This window comes from Macaca thibetana, chromosome X (genome assembly GCF_024542745.1).
Source record: "Macaca thibetana thibetana isolate TM-01 chromosome X, ASM2454274v1, whole genome shotgun sequence".
Taxonomy (NCBI): domain Eukaryota; kingdom Metazoa; phylum Chordata; class Mammalia; order Primates; family Cercopithecidae; genus Macaca; species Macaca thibetana.
The window spans coordinates 6,726,997-6,750,344 of record NC_065598.1 but is presented as its reverse complement, the minus strand read 5'-3'; the positions used below and the strand labels follow the sequence as shown (position 1 = coordinate 6,750,344).

Here is a 23,348-nt window from a genome sequence, read left to right as displayed (position 1 = left end):
AGGTAAACATTTAAATGCTATTCATTCCTTCTCTAGCCTTTAGTGCCATGCTAGAAGAGTGAGGGGAATGCTTTGAGGACATGCAGAGGAGGTGGCATTTCAGCAGGATCTGGGGGGCATTGAGCAGTACCCTCCAAGACGGATGAGGCAAGACATCCTTCCAGGAGAAGAGCCTGCAAGTGTAAGCAAAGCAATGCACAGAGCACAGGGCTTGCTGTCCTCAGTGTGAGAGGAGTACCAGGAATGAAGCTGGGAAGCTGTGCATGCAATAAAGGACCAGCCACAGCGCCCTGTTGAGAACAGGGAGCTTCCTCTGCTGGGATAGAGAAGCTGTGGGTGGTGTTCAGGTAGGTGAATGACATAGCCTTCTGATGTCCTTCTACCTGGACAACTATGTCACCAGAAGGAGAAGAGAGGAGGAGGAGGGAAAAGAGGACAAAGCAAAGCATGGGCACACATTGAGGCACCTGTTGGCCTCCATTGAGCAGAGCCACCTTTTTGCCCTTTAGTTTTAACTATTCCCATGGCATAGGTTGCACGGAGCATGAAAAGCGTGGAAAGGTCTGTTTACTCACTGTTCTGAGGGTGCCAGCGCACAGCATTTAAGTAGGCGTTGCAGTAATGGAAGAGAAACTCATGATCGGAGTGTTGGCTTTTTCCTTCAAGCAGGGGCATCAGATCACGTCCATCAATGATCCTGTGGGATAAACAGCCAGGCATCAAGTGGTGAATCAGTCCTGTGTTCTCAAATGTCCTTCTGAACCAACAAGAGCATGAGGGAGCTCCAGTCATAATGAATACAAAGAAGACTGACCCCACCTGGGTGCCCTGTGCAACAACACATTGATCCCAGCTCTGTCCGTGCATTCCATCTGCAAAGAGCACCATAAGCTGGAACTACGGTCATCCCCATTGCATAGATGAGAAAACAGAGGCACAGAAAGGTTAAGTAATTTGCCCAAGGTCATGCGACCTTGTTCAGAGTAAGAATTGATGGGACTGATATCCAGCTGATCTGGCATTCGCACCCTTATTCTTCCTATTGCTTCTGCAAAACACAATTTTCTGTCTATTGCCTTACCAAAGGGAAAGCTTTATTCATGAAATACAGGTCTGCTGAAAAGACGGGCACCTGGCAATTTGGATTAAAATAAAAAGATACTATATTGCATGAGGCAACTTGGATTCGTAGACTGAAATGAATGCAAATTTCTCATTAAAATGAATTAATTCATATATAATAATAATGATACCATTAAATAACCAGGGAACAGATTATTCCCAAATGAAAATATATCTCCTCTACTACTGGGATCTAACTAGGCCAAGAAGGGGAACTTTCCAGATTGCAAACAATAAGACATATGCAGCTGGTGATGAGCAAAATAAGATTGCTTATAGTTTGAAGAAAGGAATAAAGTATAAAATTGTGTTTTATATTAAACATAAATTAACAGCTACATGAGAAATTGAAACCATGATACCATTAGGCCATTGCCATCAAAATGAGAGGCAGAGAATTATTTTGAAAGGCTGAGTGTTTAACTTGAGGATTTTCTTTCTCTGATTAAAAACACTACATTCCTGTCATCTCTTGTTACAAGGCGTTTAGAAACTAGAAGTTTGACGTGGCTGTATAACTTGGGTAAGTGTGTTTTAGAGGTCCTATGTCCCTTGAGCTTTCTCCCATGGTTTATTTTGTTGTCACTAAAAACCCATAATGTAATTATAGCCTTGTTGTTAGCACTTCTTTGGCCTCAACCCTTGTTATTAATCACGCTCTCTGCAGAAGTCTGTAGACTGAAAATATTCTATTATCATAAGTAAAAATAAGAACAAAAGACTGGCTTGGCTCACTTCCCAAACCAATGTTCCCGTGAACCACGATGGGAAGAGAAAGAAACATGATAGAGAGAGTTCTATTGAGACGCAGCGTGTGCCCTGAAATACTGTTTCCATCCTGAAATGGCAGTCATCTTGCTTGGTTCTTTTCAAATTCCTTTCAAGAAAGACTCAGGCCTTTATGAGATCCCAAATAAAGTTGAAAGGAAGGAAGAAGTAAGAGGGGAAGTGGGCAGGCATGGGAATTAGACCAGGAAAAGCCCCCAATGGTGAAAAGTGATCTGAAAGAGAGAGACAAGGGACAGAGGATTTCCATCCTTCCCCAAGTGGGGAGAATGTCTTTCAATGACTTCCCAAAAGCAAGATGGAATCCCCAATTTCTGGGACACAAACTAGACTTTTACTTTTTGAATTTGGCTTTTTTTTTTTTTTTTCATTTGCCAACAAAATTCAACATGTGATATAAGAACATGAGAGATGGAATTGCTGTCTTAAGATCAGTATTTTTCAAAAATTTTTTTTTTTTTAGAGACAAGGTCTTGCTCTGACATCCAGCTATGGTGCGGTGGAGCAACCATAGCTCATTGCAGCCTTGACCTCCTGGTTCAAGCGATCCTCCTGCCTCATCCTCCCAAGTACATGGGACTACAGGTACATGTCACCATGCTCAGCTATTTTTCATTTTTTTTTTTTTTTTTTTTTTTTTTTTTTTTAGAGATGAAGTCTTGCTATGTTGCCCAGACTGGCCTTGAACTTCTGGCTTCAAGCTCTCCTCTGGTCTTGGCCAAGATCAGTATTTGATAACTGAAATTGATCACGATTACAGGAAAGGGGGATTTAACTAAAACAAAATAAGACTCCAAGTCTCATAATTCTTTTTTCTTACTTAAAAATGAAAAATTTGAGATTTTTTTTTAAAGGAGGGGCACAAAGTTCATTCTGCAAACTTATTTTTCTTCCAATGTGGAGACAGACTTTTTTTTTTTTTTTAAATATCCTACACCTAACATGGTCCTTCCTAGAGGCAGGCCATAAATCATGCTGCTATGGAAAGCCACCATTTAACAGTGCTGCAGAAATATGGCCTGTCAAAGGAAGCCTCATTTCTGCCATGAAAAATGGAAAGTGACTCTGTTGAGCTCAACTTTTAAGTGGTGTCTAAGCTATTGAAATATTTGGGATTGTTTTAAACCACTTGTGGGATTCGCAGTTAACCATGGCAATAACCCAGAGAACAGCACATTTCCATTAATGCTGCTAGTACAAAAATGCTTTTAGAGTGTCATGTTCTGGGGGAGATGGGCCAACCCACTTTCAAAGTGACCCAAAGCATTGCTGTTTTCTCTGGAAACAGTCTAACGGGCTTTTTCTTGCAAACTAATTCAAGTTTTTGTAGCATGTTTGCATAACAGCCAATGCTAAAAAAACTGGATGTGTTTTCTGTCCTAGTGCCCTCATGGCTCTTGGTGGAAAAGGGAGTGTTTGGGAGTGTTTTTCATTTGGAAGGTGAAGTTATTCTCCTTGAGTTCCTGACTGACAATGATGGGAGCGCTATTAACAGGTTGTTAGCAAGGCATCCTTGCGTCAAAATTTCAGATCAAGTTAAATACCATACAGACAATTTTTACATAATTAAAAAGGGCATGTTCTAGAAACCTTCCCTGAACCCTATTGATGTCATTCCTCCAAGAATGTGCTGTGCTCTCTTTCAGCTCTGAGGCTTTCAACATCCTCATCCCTCCACATGGAATGTCCTTCCCACCCGCCCATTGCCTAGCCAACTCTGGAAGGACTGAAGGATCATAAGAGAAAGAAAAGATTTGGGGTGATACAGAAGGTAAGGTCTTAGATACTAATAGAGAAGCTTATTTGGGGCACAATGTTGGTGAGCAGCTTATTTGATATACAAATGACAACAATTTCAATGTAGACAATCATAGTTAAGGAAACATTTTTAGGAGAAAGTACATATATCTGTAATAAACTAAAGGGAATCTTAAGTATTCAGAAAGTTATTTTCACAATTTAGAAAAATATGTTTCCATTTGTAAACATTAAGCCCTCTGCCATATTTGAACAGAAAGCAAGATTAGTATAAGTGGTTACACACACAAACTTGGGATTCTTCCCATGAAGAGAGTCACCTTTAATTTTGCAAAACTGATGTGAACCTGATATAGCTCACTGACTTTTTCATCTGTTTTACTCTATTGAAAAGGTCTTCTCTAGTGGCTCAGCTATAAGTTACTGGGAGAAGTCAGCTAAATCCATTCCTTGTCTCCATTAGACAAAAGTGTGTTGAGCATTAAAGCATTAATTTGTTTTTGAAACTTTAAAAAATGAAGTCAATTTTTATTTTAATTATGGACCAGAAGCTCTAAATATTTCACCTCTAACATTTGATTCTTGAGGTTGCCAGCACTCTGTTTCCTTGCGTCCCAGCTGAAGGGACTATGGTTAAAATGTTGAGTTTTCCAAAAGGTGTAACCAACTATGGCTTGTTGCCATTCTCTATTACTGATGTTAATACCATGTTAGGAAGGGGCATGGTCATACTCATACTATGGCAATATTGTATCTGCTTGCAAAGATGAGACTCAAAGAAACAATTTTCACGTTAATGAATTAAAACACTTAGGTATTAGATTCTTCTTTTTTGTAAGCCCCTGTTGCTGCCTTTTGTAACACAAAAGGTTGTCCTCCATTTATTTCCAAAATCAGCTTATTTGGAGACCTGGAGGGAAATAATTTTTCTGAATATGCCCAGGGTGATGGACACTGAAAGTTCTTCTGATAAGTCATGCCACTGAATGAAAATGAATCACTAACATGCATATGAAAGAAAAATTCACTGCCAGAGAGAAACCTCACGTAAGCACATCATAGGGTTGACTTAGAGAACTATTCTCACTGCAGTGTTAAGATGCTGCAAAACAAAAACAAAACAACAACAACAACAAAAATCTTTCCTGTGTTCCTCCGGACTACCTTTCTTTTGGCTTAAGTAGAAACCTTGGATCCAAGGGCTTCTGATCTGCCACCATGCTTTGATTGGCCAGGAAGGACTCCCACTAGATCCAAAATGCTTCCTGAGAATTACAGGACAGTGCTTGAAGAATAGAGGTCTGCTGAACAGAAATTATCTTCTTCAGACAAAATGCAGAAAGAAGCGAAGGCACTTTGTTAAGTGCCCATCAAACAGCTTGGGTCCAACCTTCTGAATGAGTTTCTTCTCCTGAGAAGTGCAAATTTAATATCTCTCTAGCAGGAAGCTGAGAAAGCTTATTTGCACCACTCTGAGCAGGAAGGAGTTAAGGCTATTTTCTAAAAGGCAGACATCTGTGTATCACATTTATAGATGGATATAGATGTGAGGGTATTGTCTAGATGCTTTTATTGAAAAGTTTTGATGGGATTTTCCATTATAACAACATTTTCCATAAAGAGCAATAATAAATTTCAGGGTAGGATTTCTCAACGTCAGCACTACTGACATAATGGGTAAGATAATTCATCATAGTAGGGGACTGTGCTGTGCATTGCAGGATGCTTGGTGGCACATCTGAGCCAGTAGCACCCTGAGCCAAGACAATAAAAAATGTCTCCAGGCATTGATAAGTGACCCCTGGGGGAAAACACTACTTTAGATATTCAAAGTCTTCTGGACAAATACATAAGAATATTACTGGACCTGGTTGGCAATATGCTTTAAATAAGGTACTGTGTGATAATTCTATTCCCATGAGGCACTTGGAAGCACATTTCTGTTTTCTAACCTGTGCTGTCTCTAGGATGATGAAGACATTTTACAGCTGGACTAGTACCAGAAGCTAGGACCTCAACACAGAAGCAACATATGTGATTTAAAACCAGGTCAACTGGCCAGGTGCCGTGGCTCATGCCTATAATCCCAGCACTCTGGGAGGCCAAGGTGGGTGGATTACCTGAGGTCAGAAGTTCAAGACCAGCCTGGCCAACATGGTAAAACCCTGTCTCTACTAAAAATACAAAAATTAGCTGGGCGTAGTGGTACGCACCTGTAGTCCCAGCACTTTGAGAGGCTGAGGCAGGTGGATCACCTGAGGTCAGGAGTTTGAGACCAGCCTGGCCAACACAGTGAAACCCCCTCTCTATTAACAATGTAAAAAATTAGCCAAGCATGGTGGCGCATGCTTGTAGTCCCAGCTACTCCAGAGGCTAAGGCAGGAGAATCACTTGACCCTGGGAGGTAGAGGTGGAGGTCGCAGTGAGCCGAGATTGCACTACTGCACTCCAGCCTGGGCAAATGAGCAAGACTCTGTCTCAAAAAACAAAACAAAACAAAACAATGAGGTCAACAAGCCCCTCCAAGGTTCATGAAAGGAATCAGAAACAGAGTGGAACCTTCAGTATTGAGAGTTGGTTCTATTGATGACAGAAACCCACACACAAAATACTTGGGTCTTCTAAGAGGGACGCTGTTTACCTTCTTCATTGAGCACATATAAGAAACACAGATTGACCTCCATCAGCCTCAGACTAGAGCAGCTAGAAGGTAGAAGCAGTAAGATTTCCCTTTATGAATCTTCCTCTTTGCCTCTGAACTTTTTCCTTACCTTGCTTTTCCCCCACTGGGTAGAAAGCCATTCCAAGATATTACAAAAGTGAAGAGCAGTGATGGTTTTAACATTATGGGTCATGAGAGACAAATTTAATAAAGGAGATTGACTGAACATTCTGTTCTAGCTACTCGAGGAAGTATTAAGCTTTATTCCAAAGGTAAGAACTACAGCCAATGAGGAGGTGAAATAGAGAATGGGATTTTTGGCTTTATACAGGAAAAACTTTCTGTAAGACACTGCTGCCATGTTTTCCATCACTAGAGTGGAAAAAAAGAATAGTTTGACTGGAGTAGGAGATCTTACAATTCCCCTATTGGCCTCAGACTCAAGGTGAGTGGCTCAAGCCTGTAATCCCAGCACTTTGGGAGGTCGACACAGGAGGATTTCTTGAGCTCAAGAATTCAAGACCAGCTTTGGCAACATGGTGAAACCCCATCTCTATCAAAAATACAAAAACTTAACTGGGCGTGGTGGCGCATGCTTGTGGTCCCAACTACTCAGGAGGCTGGGGTGGGAGGATCGCTTGAGCTTGGGAGTAGCAGGGTGCAATGAGCTGAGATGGTGCCACTGCACTCCAGCCTGGGTGACAGAGTGAAACCCCCATCTCAAAAAAAAAAAAAAAAAAAAAAAAAAAAAAAAAGGAAGAAGAATATGGATTCAACCAGTGCAGGTCTAGAATCTCCACTCTTAGCCATAGCACCCGCTAGTCTCAAAGCGTGATCCAGAGACTCTCTGGGACCCTTTCAGGAGGTCTGTGAGGCCAGTGTTATCTTTACAACAGGAAGGCACTCTTTGTCTTTCTCACTATCACTCTTTCAGGAGTGTACAGTGAACATTCCTAGTGGCCACAGGGTGAATGATGACATCATCGATGTATTAGCCAATGGAATGTGAGCTTGGAGTACTTTGGTGTCTTAAAAAATTTCATTTTTTATTACTAATATAACAAGCATCTCTTGACACAACCCACATAACCAAAAGATCATTGGGGTCCTCAATCATAGAAGAAATGAAAAGGGGTTTTGAGACCTCAAAGTTTGAGAATAGCTGAACTGTCAAAGCTGCATTTCTCATTGGTGTGTATCTGTGTGTGTTGAGGAAGAGTGTATATCTAAAGCAGAGTTGAAACCACTAAGGAAACAAGGTCGAATACAGTAGGAGGGGGAGGAAATCTATCTCTGGACTTGCTTTGGCAGTGCAGTTGTTTTTGTCTTTCCTTTCGCCTTTCCTCTTCCTTCTCATTGTAGCTGAATTTAAACAAGATTTGCAGCCGCCTGCGTGACATTAGCCTGGTCTGTCACCAAACTAATGAAAACAATTAATCAGTGTGCTTCACTTAAAACTCTTCAGATTGGTAATAACACTTAGGAAGAAACCACTGGCAATGTCATATGAAGTCGTATTTAAATTTAAGAGAAAGACATTTCATTTAGAACTTCTCAGTGAAGACGTGCTGGGAAATGGGGCGTTAGCTGGGGAACTGGCTGCATTTCTCACTGTTACAGCAAAGGGCTGCTGAGTGTGGACAAAGGAAAAGGTGTGGGATCCCAATGTCAGAGGTCAAAGAGGTTGTGGCCCAGCTGCACAATGGCAAGCAATGGAGGGGTGAACAGACGAGAACAATAGCATGAGCACAATGCTGAAAGACCAAGGCTGAATTAAACACTACCCATCCACCTTCCTGGTCACTAAAAACCTTCAGTGCCTCTGAGTTTATTTCCCTCTGGATAAAGAGATTGGCAGAGGGGTTTTTACATTGGCAAACCCACCAGTAAAGCCCCAGACTGGACAGAGATAACAAGTCCAGCTGGAGGCAGTGTGACACTCCAAATAGAGGGCCTCAGCAGCGGCCTCAGGGCAGCTTTCCTCTGACCTTCTCCTGCCCTCCTGGCTCTCAGTCCCACGCTACCCCAAGGTGCCAGAGAAACTAGAATCCCTCTTCCCCATAAGAACCAAAACCGCGATCCCCAAAACCATCATCAAAACTAAAAGTATGAATCCAACTTTCCCCCTGCCTTTCCGTGGAAAAACTGCCCATAAATAAATCCTCTGACCTACCTTGTTTGACTGTAGGTCATAAGACCCCTGCTCCGGAGAGGGCCCTGTCCCATGCCCAGAAGGAAGGAACACTGCTCAGAGAGGCCAAGACGCATCTAGATAGACAGGCCTGGCTGGGTTTCCCCACTCAGTCCGTTAGCATGAGGTCAGACTTTTCCCTCCAATTCTACTTCTACACACTGCCCGTACTTTGTTGAACCACAGCATAAAAATGAACAATTTCCCCTGTATCTTTAGGTCTTCCTTTGGAAGCCTCCTGTATACACGTTAAGTAAATTTATATTCCTTTTATCCTACTAATTGACCTGCCTCAGACCCGTGATTTTCAGGAAAACTCCAGGGGGCCAAAGGCCTTGGTCCCCACACCATTATGCAGGCAAACCGGAGCATATTGGGCTGTGAAATCAGAGCTCGACAATACCAACCACCCTGGCATCAGAGTACCTGTCCTCAGGCAAGGGTGCTCCAGCCAGCTTGGCTACTGTAGGAAATATGTCCATGTTGCTAGTGGGCTCATCAATCTTCTGGCCAGCCTGTATCACCCTGGGCCAACGAAGGATGCCTGGAACCCGGATACCTCCTTCCCAGTTGTTTGCTTTTCCTCCTAAAAGATCAAAAAAGAGGTAAGAGGCAACAGGGAGATTTCAACGCTTTCAATGCTCACTTCAATGGACTCTTTTGTGCTCAGTGTAGAATAACCAACTGCTCTAATTACATAGATTCCATCCATGAGTATTCCATGAGCAATATAGTATATGTTGTATTGGAAAAAGGAATATATATGACACAGTCACCACCATGCGTGACATGGTCAGCACTGTATGGCATCTTGAACAAAAACTTTGTAATCAGAGGGACTCAACGCAACAAAGATTTGAGTCACCAAAGATTCAAATCAATGACTCTGGAGTCAGGGAATTCAAGTTCCATTTCCACTTGACACCAGCTGTGGTAGGCAAAATAATGGTGCCCCCAAGTGTCCGCATCAAAATTCCTGGAGCCCGGAGCCTGGGGAAATGGGTATTTTGCCTTATATGGCAAAAGGGACTCTAAACATGTGACTAAGGATTTTGAGATGAGGAGATTACCCTGCATTGTCTGAGTGGATCCAATGTAATCATAGGGTTGTAAACAAAAAATAAAATCCTAAGCACCTCGACTAACAGAATGGACCCCTCCTCTCAGCAAAGGGCATTCCAAAGGTTTAACCTGAAACACTAGTTCAGGCCATGATGGAAAGAGGGGATTGAACATGCCTCATTTTGCCCTCCTTCCTTTGGAATTCAGGTACAACTGACCAGCATTAACATTAAAACAGAGACCTTAAGACAGACAAAACAGACTCTTTGTAGCAATAAGATACCAACACCACAGACAGCAGGCCCTGATAGAAATTGAAGTAGTTTACCCCAAAATATATTTCTTTGACATTTCAAAATAACCCCACACAGCTGTCTCTTGTGAGGAAAACCTACAAGACAATCCCCTTCTCTTTCGGGGTCTTTTCCCTGATCTGGGAGAGAACTGAACTGACCAAGAGTCTGGTATCTTTTAAAGTCTGAGAAGAAACATGTACAATGTATTCTCTCTAAAGCCTGCTCCCTGGAGGCTTCATCTGCATCATAAGAACCTTGGCCTCCACAACCCCCTTATTTTAACCCAGACACTCCCTTCTATCGACTGCAGGTCTTTAAATCAACTCTTTCAACCAACTGCCAATCAGAAATTCTTTGAGTCCACCTATGACCTGAAGCCTCCTCACCCCCCACCCCCCGACTCTGACTCCAGACTGAACAATGTACATCTTACATGTATTGACTGATGCCTTATGTCTCCCTAAAATGTATAAATCAAGCTGTAGCCAGAGCAGCTTGGGTACATGTTCGCAGGATCTCCTGGGCCTGTGTCTACTTGGCTCAGAATAAATCTCTTCAAACGTTTTACAGAGTCTGACTCTTTTTGTAGACAGGGTCCTTTCAAGGGAAAGAGGGAGTCAGAGAAGTGGAGGGGTATAATCACAGAGAGAGGCTGGTAGATGCTACGCTGTTGACTTTGAAGGCAGAGAAGGGTACCCCAAGCCCAGGAATGCAGGCAGGCGCTAGGAGTTGGATAAGGCAAGGAATAAGATTCTCCCCTAGAGCCTTCAGCAAGAAACAGCCCTGCCAACACCCTGAGGACCCATTTAATTCATGGTTATTCCCAAAGGAAAATAAATCATTCTACCAAAAAGACACCTGTACCTGTATGTTCATTGCTGCACTATTCACAATAGCAGACGTGGAATTAATCCAGGTGCCCATCAACAGGGATTGGATAAAGAAAATGTGGCACATATACATCATGGAATACTACACAGCCATAAAAAAGAACAAAATATTGTCCTTTGTAGCAACATGGTATAGCTAGAGGCCATCATCCTAAGTGAATTAATGCAGGAACAGAAAATCAAACACTGCATGTTCTTCCTTATAAGTGGGAGCTAAACATTCAGTACTCATAAACATAAAGATGGCAACAATAGACACTGGGATCTACTGGCAGGAGAGCAGGAGGAGGCCAAGGAGTGCAAAACTATCAGGTACTATGTTCACTACTTGGATGACAGGATCATTAGAACCCCAAACCTCAGCATAATGCCATATACCCATGTAACACACCTGCACAAGTACCCGCTGAATCTAAAATTTAAAAAAAAAATCATGTTGTTTTGAACCACTAAATTTGTGGTAAATGATTACAGCAGACATAGGAAACAGATACACCAGCCCTTTGCATTTGAGAAAACAGCTTCAGCTATCTGGGTCTCACATTCCCACAACGTTTCCATGCGAGTATTATATGGAATGATTATCCCAACTGCCAAGCTCAGTGCCTGCAAGAGAGGAAGGGCACAAAAAATGGCTATTATCATCATTGTTATTATTTTATTACCAGGATGGCTCTTACCAGGAGAGTTGAGGAAACAGGCTTTGTGCCTATGAGGCAATTAGAATATAATTAAATACAGCATTGAAAGGGTACTGGCAGAGGCAGAAAGACTGAGTTCAGAGTGGATCAGAATGTCAGCAGATAATCTCAGAAGATGGTCATTGAAGGAACCAAAACATTTCACCCCAAAATACTCTTCTTTAACATATTTTGAGGTGGATGTTCAGAGGGTCTGCAAACAGAAGCAGCCCTGCAAAACTGTCTTTTGTGGGGGAGATTTGAATCTGTAGAGAAAATCTGGTTGGGCGTGGTGGCTCACACCTGTAATCCCAGCACTTTAGGAGGCTGAGACGGGTGGATCACCTGAGGTCAGGAGTTCAAGACCAGCCTGGCCAACATGGTAAAAGCATGTCTCTACTAAAAATACAAAAGTTAGCCAGGCGTGGTGGCAGGCACCTGTAATCCTAGCTACTTGGGAGGATGAGGCATGAGAATTGCTTGAACCCGGGAGGTGGAGGTTCCAGTGAGCCAAGATCTTGCCACTGCACTCCAGCCTGGATGACAGAGTGAGAATCTGTCTCAGAAAAAAAAAAAAAGAAGAGAGAGAGAAAATCTGCATTGAGGCAGCCAGGCTTTCTCTGAAGGCCTCCCTTGTCTGATCTAGGAAAGATGAACTGAGAGACTCACACCTTTAAAGTTCTGCAAGAAACATTCACCATCTCTTCTCTCTGGGGACTGCTACACAGGAGGTTTCATCTGCATAACAAGACCACCTCTGCTAGCCAGGCGTCCTCTTCTCCCCTCTCTTAACCTGTGTGGCCACGAGGCAAGGCCCCATTCTTTCTGTAACCTCAAGATGGTATAAAAGCATCAACCCTCTAGCCATTTCTTTGAGATCTATTTTGTAAGGCTCCATGCGTGTTAATAAATTTGTGTGCCTTTTCTCAGTTGCCTTTGTCAGCAGATTTTTCGCAAACCTTCAGAGGGCAAAGGGACAGTTTTCCTGTGGCCCCTATATGACCAACACCTCCCGTTGAGGGATGGAGACCAAGCGCTCCAGTATAGGGCTTAGACAGGACAGGCCTGAAGTCACTCCAGCTGGGCAGGTGACCCATGGCTGGGGGAATAAACACTGCTTCCTCACCCTTTATGACAAAGACAGCACAGAGCTAAGTGGTACTGAAGTAGCCATCAGGAAGTTAGACTGGGGACAAAGGGAGTGGAGCTGAAGTTCAGCTACTCAAAAAAGAGGCTGTTTTAAACAATTGGTGTGAAGCATTAAATAGACAGTTAAGTGAGAATGAAGCCAATGAAAAAATGCTCATTCCTCTCAGGAATATCATGTGTGAGTCACACTGGAAATAAACGCCACTTAGGAAGCAAATTACTAGAGACAGAGGTTTCAGGGGTCCTGAAGCAAATCTCCATTGTTAAAAGCTCATCTCTCTGTCTTTTTTTTTTTTTTTAACCTTTACAGGAATGCCTCCTTTTATTGCATTCTGCGCTATCTGCGCTAGTGTGTTTCGTGTGTTTTTCAGATGTCACATTATTTATCTATGTATTTGTTTATGTACTTATTCTTATTTATTTTAGGTTCAGGGGTACATATGCAGGTTTGTCATATAGGTAATCTGCATGTCTTGGGAGTTTGGTGTGCAGATTATTTCATTACCCAGGTAACCAGCATGGTACCTGATATGTAGTTTTTCAGTCCTCTCCCTCCTCCCACCCTCCACTCTCAAGTAGGCCCCAGTGTCTGTTGTTCCCTTCTGTGTGTCCATGTGTACTCAATGTTTAGCTCCCACTTGTAAGTGAGAACATGCAGAATTTGGTTTTTGGTCCCTGCATTAATTCTTTTAGGATAATGGCCTTCAGCTCCATCTATGTTGCTGCAAAGGACAGGATCTCATTCTTTTTTGTGGCTGCATAGTATTCCATGGTGTGTATGTACCACATTTTCTTTATCCAGTCCACTGTTGATGGGTATTTCAGTTGACTCCATGTCTTTGCTATTGTGAATAGTTAAAAGCTCATTTCTTACAGCTGAAGACTGTAGACTGAATTCCTCTCCTCAGCAGGCTCTGACCTTTGCAGACATTCAGACATTCTACATGCCCAGTCACTTAGGGGAGATTCCTATGGAAGTTCACATCATACTTTGTAGTTTCTGTGATGGCCTCCTAAGAAAGTTAAAACTCTTCCCCTTATTTTATCTTTTCAACATCACTTGAAGGTAATTCTCTGACAGATACTGTGATTCCTGCTTCACAGAGATCACAGCCAACAAATGGGAAGTTTAACTACTTTGCCGTAGTTCATTCAAGCAGTTGAAAGCAGAGCTTTGGGAGGAATCTCAATGTGTGAATTACAGTCTAGTTTTCCTTTTGTTCCATCAAACTCATAAAATTTTCACCTGCTTATCCTGCTACTTGATCAAACTCACACCATCTTCACTTTAAATCTAACAACAACAAAATAAGTGATTGTTATAGAACAAAAAAGGGCTGGTTTCATGAATGGTTTAGATATACAAATATTGCCCCCTTGTTTTAAATAAAACAGCATAAATAAATGGGAACAAAAACCAAACTATTAAAATCAGGAAAAAGCACCCTCTCAAAGTTAATCTTCTAGATGCAACGTGGCATTGTGTATTGGATTCCGAAACAGAGAAAGGGCATTAATGGGAAAGCTGGTAACATGGGAAGGTTAATTTTGACAAAGACACCATAGTTGTGTAGGATGGTAAGATTGCAGATAGCTGGGTGAAAAATAGACCTCTGTACTACCTTTGTAATTCTCCATCAATCTAAACTCATTCATAACATTTTCATTATAATATATATGAAATATATAACATAGTTGTACAATCTGAGGCTGAGAGAACTTCAGTTATGTGCTGACGGTCACTTATTTAGTAAGCAGTAGAGTTACAGATACAAATCCAGGTTTGTCTGACTCCAAAGCCTGTGAATTTTTTTATTTTTTTATTTTATTTTATTTTTTTTTTTTTTTTGAGACGGAGTCTCGCTCTGTCACCCAGGCTGGAGTGCAGTGGCCGGATCTCAGCTCACTGCAAGCTCCGCCTCCCGGGTTCACGCCATTCTCCGGCCTCAGCCTCCTGAGTAGCTGGGACTACAGGCGCCCACCACCTCGTCCGGCTAGTTTTTTTTTTTGTATTTCTTAGTAGAGACGGGGTTTCACCGTGTTAGCCAGGATGGTCTCGATCTCCTGACCTCGTGATCCACCCGTCTCGGCCTCCCAAAGTGCTGGGATTACAGGCTTCAGCCACCGCGCCCGGCCAAGCCTGTGAATTTAAACAGTTGTCCGATATCACTTTATCTTTGCAGCAAGAGCACTGGTGCCAAGTTTTCTATGTCCTGAGAGAAGAGGATCACACCATATTTGTAAACCACATTTAGTTTCTACAGCCTATGTCGAAACTCAGAAAGATACATCTGAACAGCAGAATTAAGGATTGAGGCACTGAGTGAATTTCGTACCCTCCCAGGAGTTGATCTGTGCATCATCTTTAAGGTGAAAGGCAATGTCCAAGGATGGTTTACTAGGGCTCACCAGGGGAAGCCAAGGGATGCATCTGGCTGTAGAGCCATGTGAGAGAGTGGCTGAAAAACATGGCCCTTAAACAGCAGATAGTGGCTGGGTGCAGGGGCTCATGCCTGTAATTCCAGCACTTTGAGAGGCCTAGGCAGGTGGGTTGCTTGAGACCAGGAGTTCAAGACCAGTCTCGGCACCGTGGTGAGATGCCATCTCTACAAAACAAAACAAAACAAAAAATTAATTTAAAAAATTAGCCAGGTATGGTGGCACACACCTGTAGTCCCAGCTACTCGGGGGGGACTGCTTGAACCTGGGAGTTTGAAGCTGCAGTGAGCTATGACTGTGCCCCTGCACTCCAGCCTGGGTGACAGAGAGACAACAGGTCTTAAAAAACAGAAAACCAAGCACATAGTTTCACAAAAATCCACAGGCACATCCAAGGTCTGTGTATTTTACAACCCAAGTGCCAGTGATCTATTCCCCTCTGAGGAATTTGCTAATATCCCAGAACTCCGGGTGATGGAAGAGACATCCTATAAGAACATGGCTTGATGTATAACCACGTTGAAAGCAAAACAAAATAAAACAAATCTCCTGCAGAGGCCCTGGAAATATCACAGCCTGCCAGAGATTCCAGATCCCCAAAGGAGCTCCAAGCCACAAATGGCCACCTGGTGGCAACACTTCTGTCTGGGTGCAAAGAAGCGGCTTACCTCTGCTCAGGTAAGATGCACAGAGCACCTCTATTGCAGGCATGGGACTATGTGCCTGTAGCCCCTAGATCTAGCCACCTACTGACCACCTGAATGGTAGCACCAGGCATGGTTTCGTCTGCAGCTAGTGTTAACAAAATTGTCACACTTGTGAAATGCTCTGTTGGAAGCTCTGAACCCACTATGTGGAACATCACAAGATTCCCATCTTGTATTAATAGTTCTGAGTCTATATTCAGGTCCTAAAGAAATGTATCCATAAACATAATCTTGTGCAATTTTCTAAAGCTATAAAGGGAGAGATTTTACAACAGTCATGGCAAAAAAATGTTTTAAAATTTTTTTAACAGATGATGAACACATCCGAGCACACACTGCCTATGGAAAAACATGTTGGAGGAAGTATGATCACACATTTGCAGGCATGTGTTGATGAGCAAGTGCCCTTGTTTGTCAGATGGTGTAGCTTTCAGTCTCCTTCCTCCTGCGATATTGCGTTGAAAATGAGATGCGCCAAATGTGTCTGTCAGGCTGAAAAAGCACCAAAATCTGCTCTCCCAGGCACCACTCACATTATCATTGAGCAGAGTTCAGAGGAACTCAGAGGGTAGACACGGGATGCTTCATTCATTCAGCAGACATTTAATAAGCACTGACTTGCTATGATCAGGACTAATGATGGAGTTTCACATGTACCCCAAACCATTCAAACTCATGACTTAAATATTAACTCTTGATTCTCACCATCACTCTGCAAGGCAAGTAACCCATTTCACAGCCAAGAAAACTTTGGCAAAGGTTACACAGCCAGTAATTGATGGTATTAGGTATAGTTCTAGAACCTGTCCTGCCAAATGCTAGGCTTTACTGATTTTCACATCCCTAAATGGGACACAAAGGTATACCATGGAGATTATGCCCTACAGAAACTCACAGCCTCAAAAGATAGCTCAGATAATACTCACTGAGAACTGTGATTGTATGCCAACAGAATCCCAGAGAGAACACAGTGAACAGGGACCTTGCCCTACAGAAATTAAAAGTCTCAAAAGACAGCTTAGATATATCCAGAGGCCAGGCACAGTGGCTCACACCTGTAATCCCAACACTTTGGGAGACTAAGGTAGGAGGATCACTTGAGGTCGGGGTTTGAGACCAGTCTGGGCAACATAGTGAGACCCAGTCTCTACAAAAAATAAGAAATAAAATAGTCAGGTATGGTGGTGCATGCCTCTAGTCCCAGCTACATGGGAGGATGAGGCAGGAAGATTGAGTAAGCCTAGGAGGTTGAGGCCGTAGTGAGCTGTGATCATGCCACTGCACTCTAGCTTGGGTGACAAAGTGAAACCCTGCCACAAACAAACAAACAAAGATATGCCCACAGATAACTTTGATTAAGTACCAACAAAAATCAAAAGAAATGTCTTTTACCTGGGCAAACCTGCCCTGTACCAATAGGTTTTGACTTGGGTTTTGAAGCAGAAATTAACTTAGGAAAGTTGGAGAATGGGATATGGGGGAAAGAAAAAAAAAAAAAAAAAAGGTGAAGGAGTATGAATTATTTTTTCTGAAAATTTATAAGCAGAGAAAAAGCCATGGGCTAAGTTTAAAATTTAGTAGAGTAATTGTCCAACTCACACTTTTAACATCCTGATGGCATGTTGTGATGATGTTCTCATCACAGAAGGATGATGGCTGAGTTACTCAATCTCTCTAGGCAAGAGTAGCAAGGATTCTTCTACAATTTACTCCAAGACTCTTGTTAGAAACAGCTGTTTGCAAACCAGGCTTCTATTTTTGTCCTTCTGAATGCTCCCACACAGCAGGTCAAATCACTTTTAATGGCAAGAGCATATGCTAGTCATTCTTATGCTTGATCTGGGCAGAGTTTTATGAAATATTCTGTTTTTCATTTTTCTCCTCAAATCTTCCCATCCGAAATAACACTAATTCTCTGAATTGAGGCAAACCCCGTTGAAGTGTGTGATGATAATTCACGCGAAATGTTTTCTCACACAAGATGCTACATTTTACACTCTCCTTGATTTATTCATGCCAAAGACTAAAACCCATGAATTGCAGATGGGAAATATAACAATATTTTTCAGGTTCCACCAGTGTATTACCCACCTATTATGAGGGCAAAAATAAGGAACCTGGTGATATCAGTTGTTAAACAACAGGTCAAGAATTGAAGAATATCCTTAAAATTAATTGACACAGCTCAAATGATTAAGAATGACTCCTCAAGCAATACATCCAACTACTAAGGAATCTGAGTCAAGGGTTGGCAAACTTTTTCTCTAAAGAGCCAACTCTGTTGTTGTAATTAAGCAGCAGCCAGGAATAAGACATTCACAAATGAGCATGGCTGGGTTTCAATAAAACTTTATTTAGAAAATCAAGGGCTGGTTTGCATTAGGCCCACATGCTACAGCTAGGCCAGTCCTGTTCTAATTTACTAAATTTTGATTTTTTGGGGGTAGGGTGAGCACACCAACTTGGACCTTACTCCATAATATTAAATCCATCAGTATCGGGGGGAAGTGTCACAGCAACGTCTACTAACATTTTTCTTGTCACTTAATTGAACTCCTACTTAATATTGTCCGCAAGAATGAAAAACTAAAAAATATATCTTACTCTGGAATGTGAAGCTAAGCATGTCCTGACTGGGGTTCACCTTTCCAACATCACACCTTGGTTGAGCTGAGTCCCACGAAAATGTCCTGGTCAACAGCTCATCCTCTGCTCTCTGGGAAGTTCTGCTGCTCCCTCTTGATGGTTGCTCTGCTAGGATTTGACCCTGGGATGGTTAATATTAAGTGCCAACTTGATTGGATTGAAGGATGTAAAGTATTGTTCCTGGCTGTGTCTGTGAAGGTGTTGCCAAAAGAGATTAACATTTGAGTCAGTGCGGGCTGGGAGAGGCAGACCCACCCTCGATCTGGGTGGGTACCATCTCATCAGCTGCCCACGTGGCTAGAATAAAGCAGGCAGAAGAACGTGGAAGTACTAGACTGGCTAAGTCTTCTAGCTTCATCTTTCTCCCTTGCTGGATGCTTCCTGTCCTCGAACATCAGACTCCAAGTTCTTCAGCTTTTGGATTCCTGGGCTTACACCAGTGATTTGCCAGGGGCTCTTGGACTTTCGACCACAGACTGAAGGCTGCACTATTATCAGCTTCCCTACTTTTGAGGTTTTGGAACTCAGACTGGCTTCCTGGCTCCTCAGCTTGCAGACAGCCCATTGTGGGTCTTCACCTTGTGATTGTGTGAGTCAATTCTCCTAACAAACTCCCTTTCATACAGACATCTATCCTATTAGTCCTGTCCTTCTAGAGAACCCTGACTAATACAGCCCCCACACCCAAATCATTTACAAAGCTCCTTAAAAGCCTAGATAACAAGCCTCTCCGATTTCATTAAGCCTTCTATGATAAGGTATTATTTTCCTACTTTCAATTTCCACAGTATTTTTCAAGTTCAAGTTTATGGGACATATGACAACCAATTCTATGCATGTCTCATTCCAACAGGATCAACAGTATTTGAGAACAAACTGTCCAATGCATTGTTAAATCAACTGAATAGTGTAATCCCTTCCAAATAGATGGTACTCAATATATTTTGTGTAACAAATGAAATAATGAATTAATGAAGAGTATTGCTGTGGGAAAAAAACAGAAGCCTACAGGTGACTGTGATTACAAATTCCTATTTCTAACCTTTTCTGGTCTCTATTTTGCTACATGCTTCATTTCCCTAATAAATTGCATTCCTAAAATTTTCTCCACCAGAGTCATATACTAAACGGCTTGACCTTTGACTATCAAAAGAGAAACTCTCCCTGAATGTCATCAAAGAAAATGAGCCCATAAGCATGAGCTATGCCCACTCCCTGCCCTCACAGGGCCCAGTTTACCCACCATGGCCACATCCTTCTCACTTTCCCACCTCTTTGCTGTCCCAGAATCCCAACCTTTCTCTCCTGCAGAGCACGCTTAACCACACAGCTTCAATCATGCCCATCTCAAAAGTGAGAAATTCAAGCCTCCCATTACGGGATCACAATCTCCTGCCTGTCCATGTGACTTTTTCAACAACATGTGCAAGCTCTGCCACATTTAACTGTGTAGTATTAAGGTCATACATTTTGTCAACTGAAGCCAATGCAATGAAATCACTCTGCTTATGGCAATGCCTGAGACGGTAGTGATCCAGCAGTTGCATTCTCTGTTGAAGTGGACAGTCCCAATCATTCCAAATGGCCCTTCCATTTTCAGGGTGTTTGCTAATGTTAACCCATCTGTCTGGTCCCTGCTCCCAGCTCAGATAACCCACAAGGCAGAGCTCAATGCCCGGACATGATACCAAGTCTCCATGACCTGACACTGTCAGACCTTGCTCACACTTTTTTTTGAGACAGGATCTCACTTTGTCAGTCAGGCTGGAGTGCGGTGGTGCAATCAAGTCTCACCGCAGCCTCCACCTCCCAGGTTCCACTGATCCTCCCATCTCAGCCTCTGGAGTAGCTGGACTACAAGCACATGCCATCACATCTGATTAATTTTAAATTTTTTTTTTTTTTTTTTAGAGATGGGGTCTAATTATGTTACCCAGACTGGTCTCGAACTCCTGGGCTCAAGCGATCCTCCTGCTTTGGCCTCCCAAAGTGATGAAATTACAGGTATGAGCCACTGCACCCTGCTACACTTTCATCCCTAGAAATACTGAGCTGCATTTTCATTCCCCATAAGTATTTCACACCTGCCCACTGTATACTTCCCACCTGTCCTCTCCTAGCCAACAATGCAAAACGTCAACCTGCAAAATGTCAGTTCCTCCTGGAAGGTTCTCTCAATTCCCAAGTTGGGCTAACTGCCTTTACCATACTTTAACAGTTCCCTTACCAGTATATTACACTGAAGCGGTCTCTTATATCTCTATCTTAAAAACCAGTAGAATTCTAGTAGAATTTAGAGGCATTATGTCTTTTAGTAGAATTTAAGCTACTAGCTTCTAGTAGAATGTAAATTAGTAGCAGTCGGAGGCCGTTTATTTCTTGCCTTTATACCCTATCAGCTAGCCCTGTGCCTGGCATGTTCTATAGAATCAATATATAAATGCATGTCAGTCAAATTCAACCAAATGCATGAATATATAAACAAGACTAATGTGATCTTCTTTCAAAGGTGAAAAGGCTGTGGCTATCTGCTGGAGGACTAAATACTGACACTAGCATGAAGGGGCAGCTTTGCCTACTCTTGGGAAGCCAATGACGATGTTTGCCAACATCATTTGAACATAACTACCTTGTAATAAGCTACCAGAGTCAGTCACTACTATTTTTTTCTCACAATAAAAGTATCAATTGCTCTCTGAAAGCTGCATTATTGAATGAGGGAAAGAGACGTCAAAATCAGTGACTGTAAGAAGCAACTCATAAGTGACATGGACTCAGGCCGCGTGTTTGGAATTTGGCCTTAGCGTAAGGAAAAAATGCCCGAAGAGCAGTGCCTTCCATGCAGCCATCAGGGAATTTTAAAAGCATTTCTCTGCACATGAAAAAAAAGTCTATATTCTTGAACACTCTGGAAAATATGATCCCCCACCCCCACACTTCTGCAGAAGCCATCTATAGAGTTAATTTATCCATTCCATTGACATTTATTACTTGCCTGTAGGCAGAGAAAAAGGGAGGGAGGAAGAGCCTCCTTCAGGGTGACCTTGACTTAGGAGAGGGATGGAAATGAAGCCAGACATTGGAGTTTAACTGTTCTGTTCTGAGAACACAGGAAATCTTGTAGTATGAGGAAAAGGCAAACTCTAAACTCAACTAAAAGAAAATCTTAAGGAAGTTATTCTGGTCCCATGTAAGGGATGATATTTTAGGAGAAAGGGAAGAAATAGGGAGAGAAGGAAACAGAAGGAAGAGAAATCTGAGAAGTGTTCACTATTTGTATTAGTCAATTTTCATACTTCTATGAAGAAATACCTGAGACTAGGTAATTTATACAGAAAAAGTTTTAACGGACTCACAGTTCCACATGGCTATGGGGCCTCACAATCATGGTGGGAGGTGAGGGAGAAGCAAAGGCACGTCTTACATGGCATCAGACAAGAGAGCATGTGAAGGGGAACTGCCCTTTATAAAACCATCAGTTCTCATGAGACTTACTCACTATCACGAGAACAGCACAGGAAAGACCCGCCCCCATGATTCAATTACCTCCAACTGGGTGCCTCCCAAGACATGTGGGGATTATGGGAGCTACAGTTGAAGATGAGATTTTGATGGGGACACAGCCAAACCATATCCCTATTCATTTAGTAAGTTCTTACTGAATGCCTACTCCATGGTTATTCAAGGCACTAGGACACAGTGGTGAATGAGGCAGCCCAGATCCCAGCTTCCATGGGAGAAGGACTATGAGCAAATATAATAATAAAAGTGACCAGCAGATGAGCTAAGAGGCTAGAGCTTGTCCATCCCAGCATTTCTCACCTTTATAGATCCCATTACTTCCGCCATGAATTTCTCCTTTGGAAGACACTTCTTCTACATGTGCTCCCTGGTCCGATGTGAAGTAGATGAGGGTATCATTAGCCAATCTCAGCTCATCTAGAAGGTTCAAGATCTGCCCTGGAGGGGAAAAAGACTCCATGTAAAAACGCATATTCACAAAGCAAAGGGAGATGGTTGCCCTACTCAATGGGCAGCTAATTTCTCAAGGTGGAAGTAAATGTTCTTACAAATTGGATTTTATCCCAACATGAGACGTGATGCAATCAAGACTGGCTGTGGCTGTGTTCTTAGAATAGACACCAAGATTCATTGACTTGAGTGCCATTTAGAAGGACCATTTGAACCTCTGGGTATCATGAAGTGATTCTGCAGGGAGACCTGAGAAAGTATTCTATAAGTACCAGGTCCATTGATGGGGAGCCACTTGGAGGCAGGTGCCAGAAGAAAGAAGCTGAAAGGTTGTTCTCACCAGCTGGTGTTGGCCCTAAGGCTATAAAGAAGTCTATCATTTTTCCTTATTGGATGGGAAAACTAAACCAGTGATGTTCCTCTTATGTGAACAAATATGTATATAGATATTTTATGAGAATATTCTCTTTTAATATTTACGGTAGATATCCAAATCTAAACTATCCCTCACATGAATATCAATATTCCTCACTGATAGAGGAAGAACCAGGAGTTATTCCCCAAGTCTAAACTGTTCATCACAAATATCAACATTCTTCTTGTCCTCACCTTCTTTCCCCAAAACTAACACTGTATACCACCCCCAGATAACCCCTCAAAAAATAATAGCAACAACAATAATAGTAACAATAATTGCTACCATCTGTTGAGCACTGTCTACACGTAGAGAATTTTATTACATATTATCTTGTTTAGAACACACTGAACCCTATGAGTAAATAGCACTAGCTTCATTTTAGGGGTAGATCAACAATGCTGTAAAAGGGCAACTTGTTCAAGTTCAGATAGTTGGGAAGTGGGAGAACCAGAAAGTAAGAATCAAATCTGATTGAAAACTCAAAATGCTCAAATCCTGAACAGATGAGTAGATAGACTCAGCGAGAATCACAGAGGAGTAAAACATACACCAGAGAGAAAAAAAATATTG

The 23,348-nt window shown here is 42.3% G+C and overlaps 1 protein-coding gene across 6 annotated transcripts in view; it reads right to left on the bottom strand.

Moving 5' to 3' along the window:
• Nucleotides 1–23,348, bottom strand: part of STS (steroid sulfatase) — a 292,612-nt gene that overhangs the window by 115,196 nt on the left and 154,068 nt on the right. For all 6 annotated transcript variants that reach the window (XM_050777487.1, XM_050777490.1, XM_050777485.1 and 3 more), the window contains 3 exons: nt 22,211–22,348; nt 8,946–9,105; nt 576–697 (listed from right to left, as the gene is read on the bottom strand). In XM_050777487.1, coding sequence (XP_050633444.1) covers nt 576–697; nt 8,946–9,105; nt 22,211–22,348 — 420 coding nt within the window. The remainder of the gene's footprint in view (nt 1–575; nt 698–8,945; nt 9,106–22,210; nt 22,349–23,348) is intronic.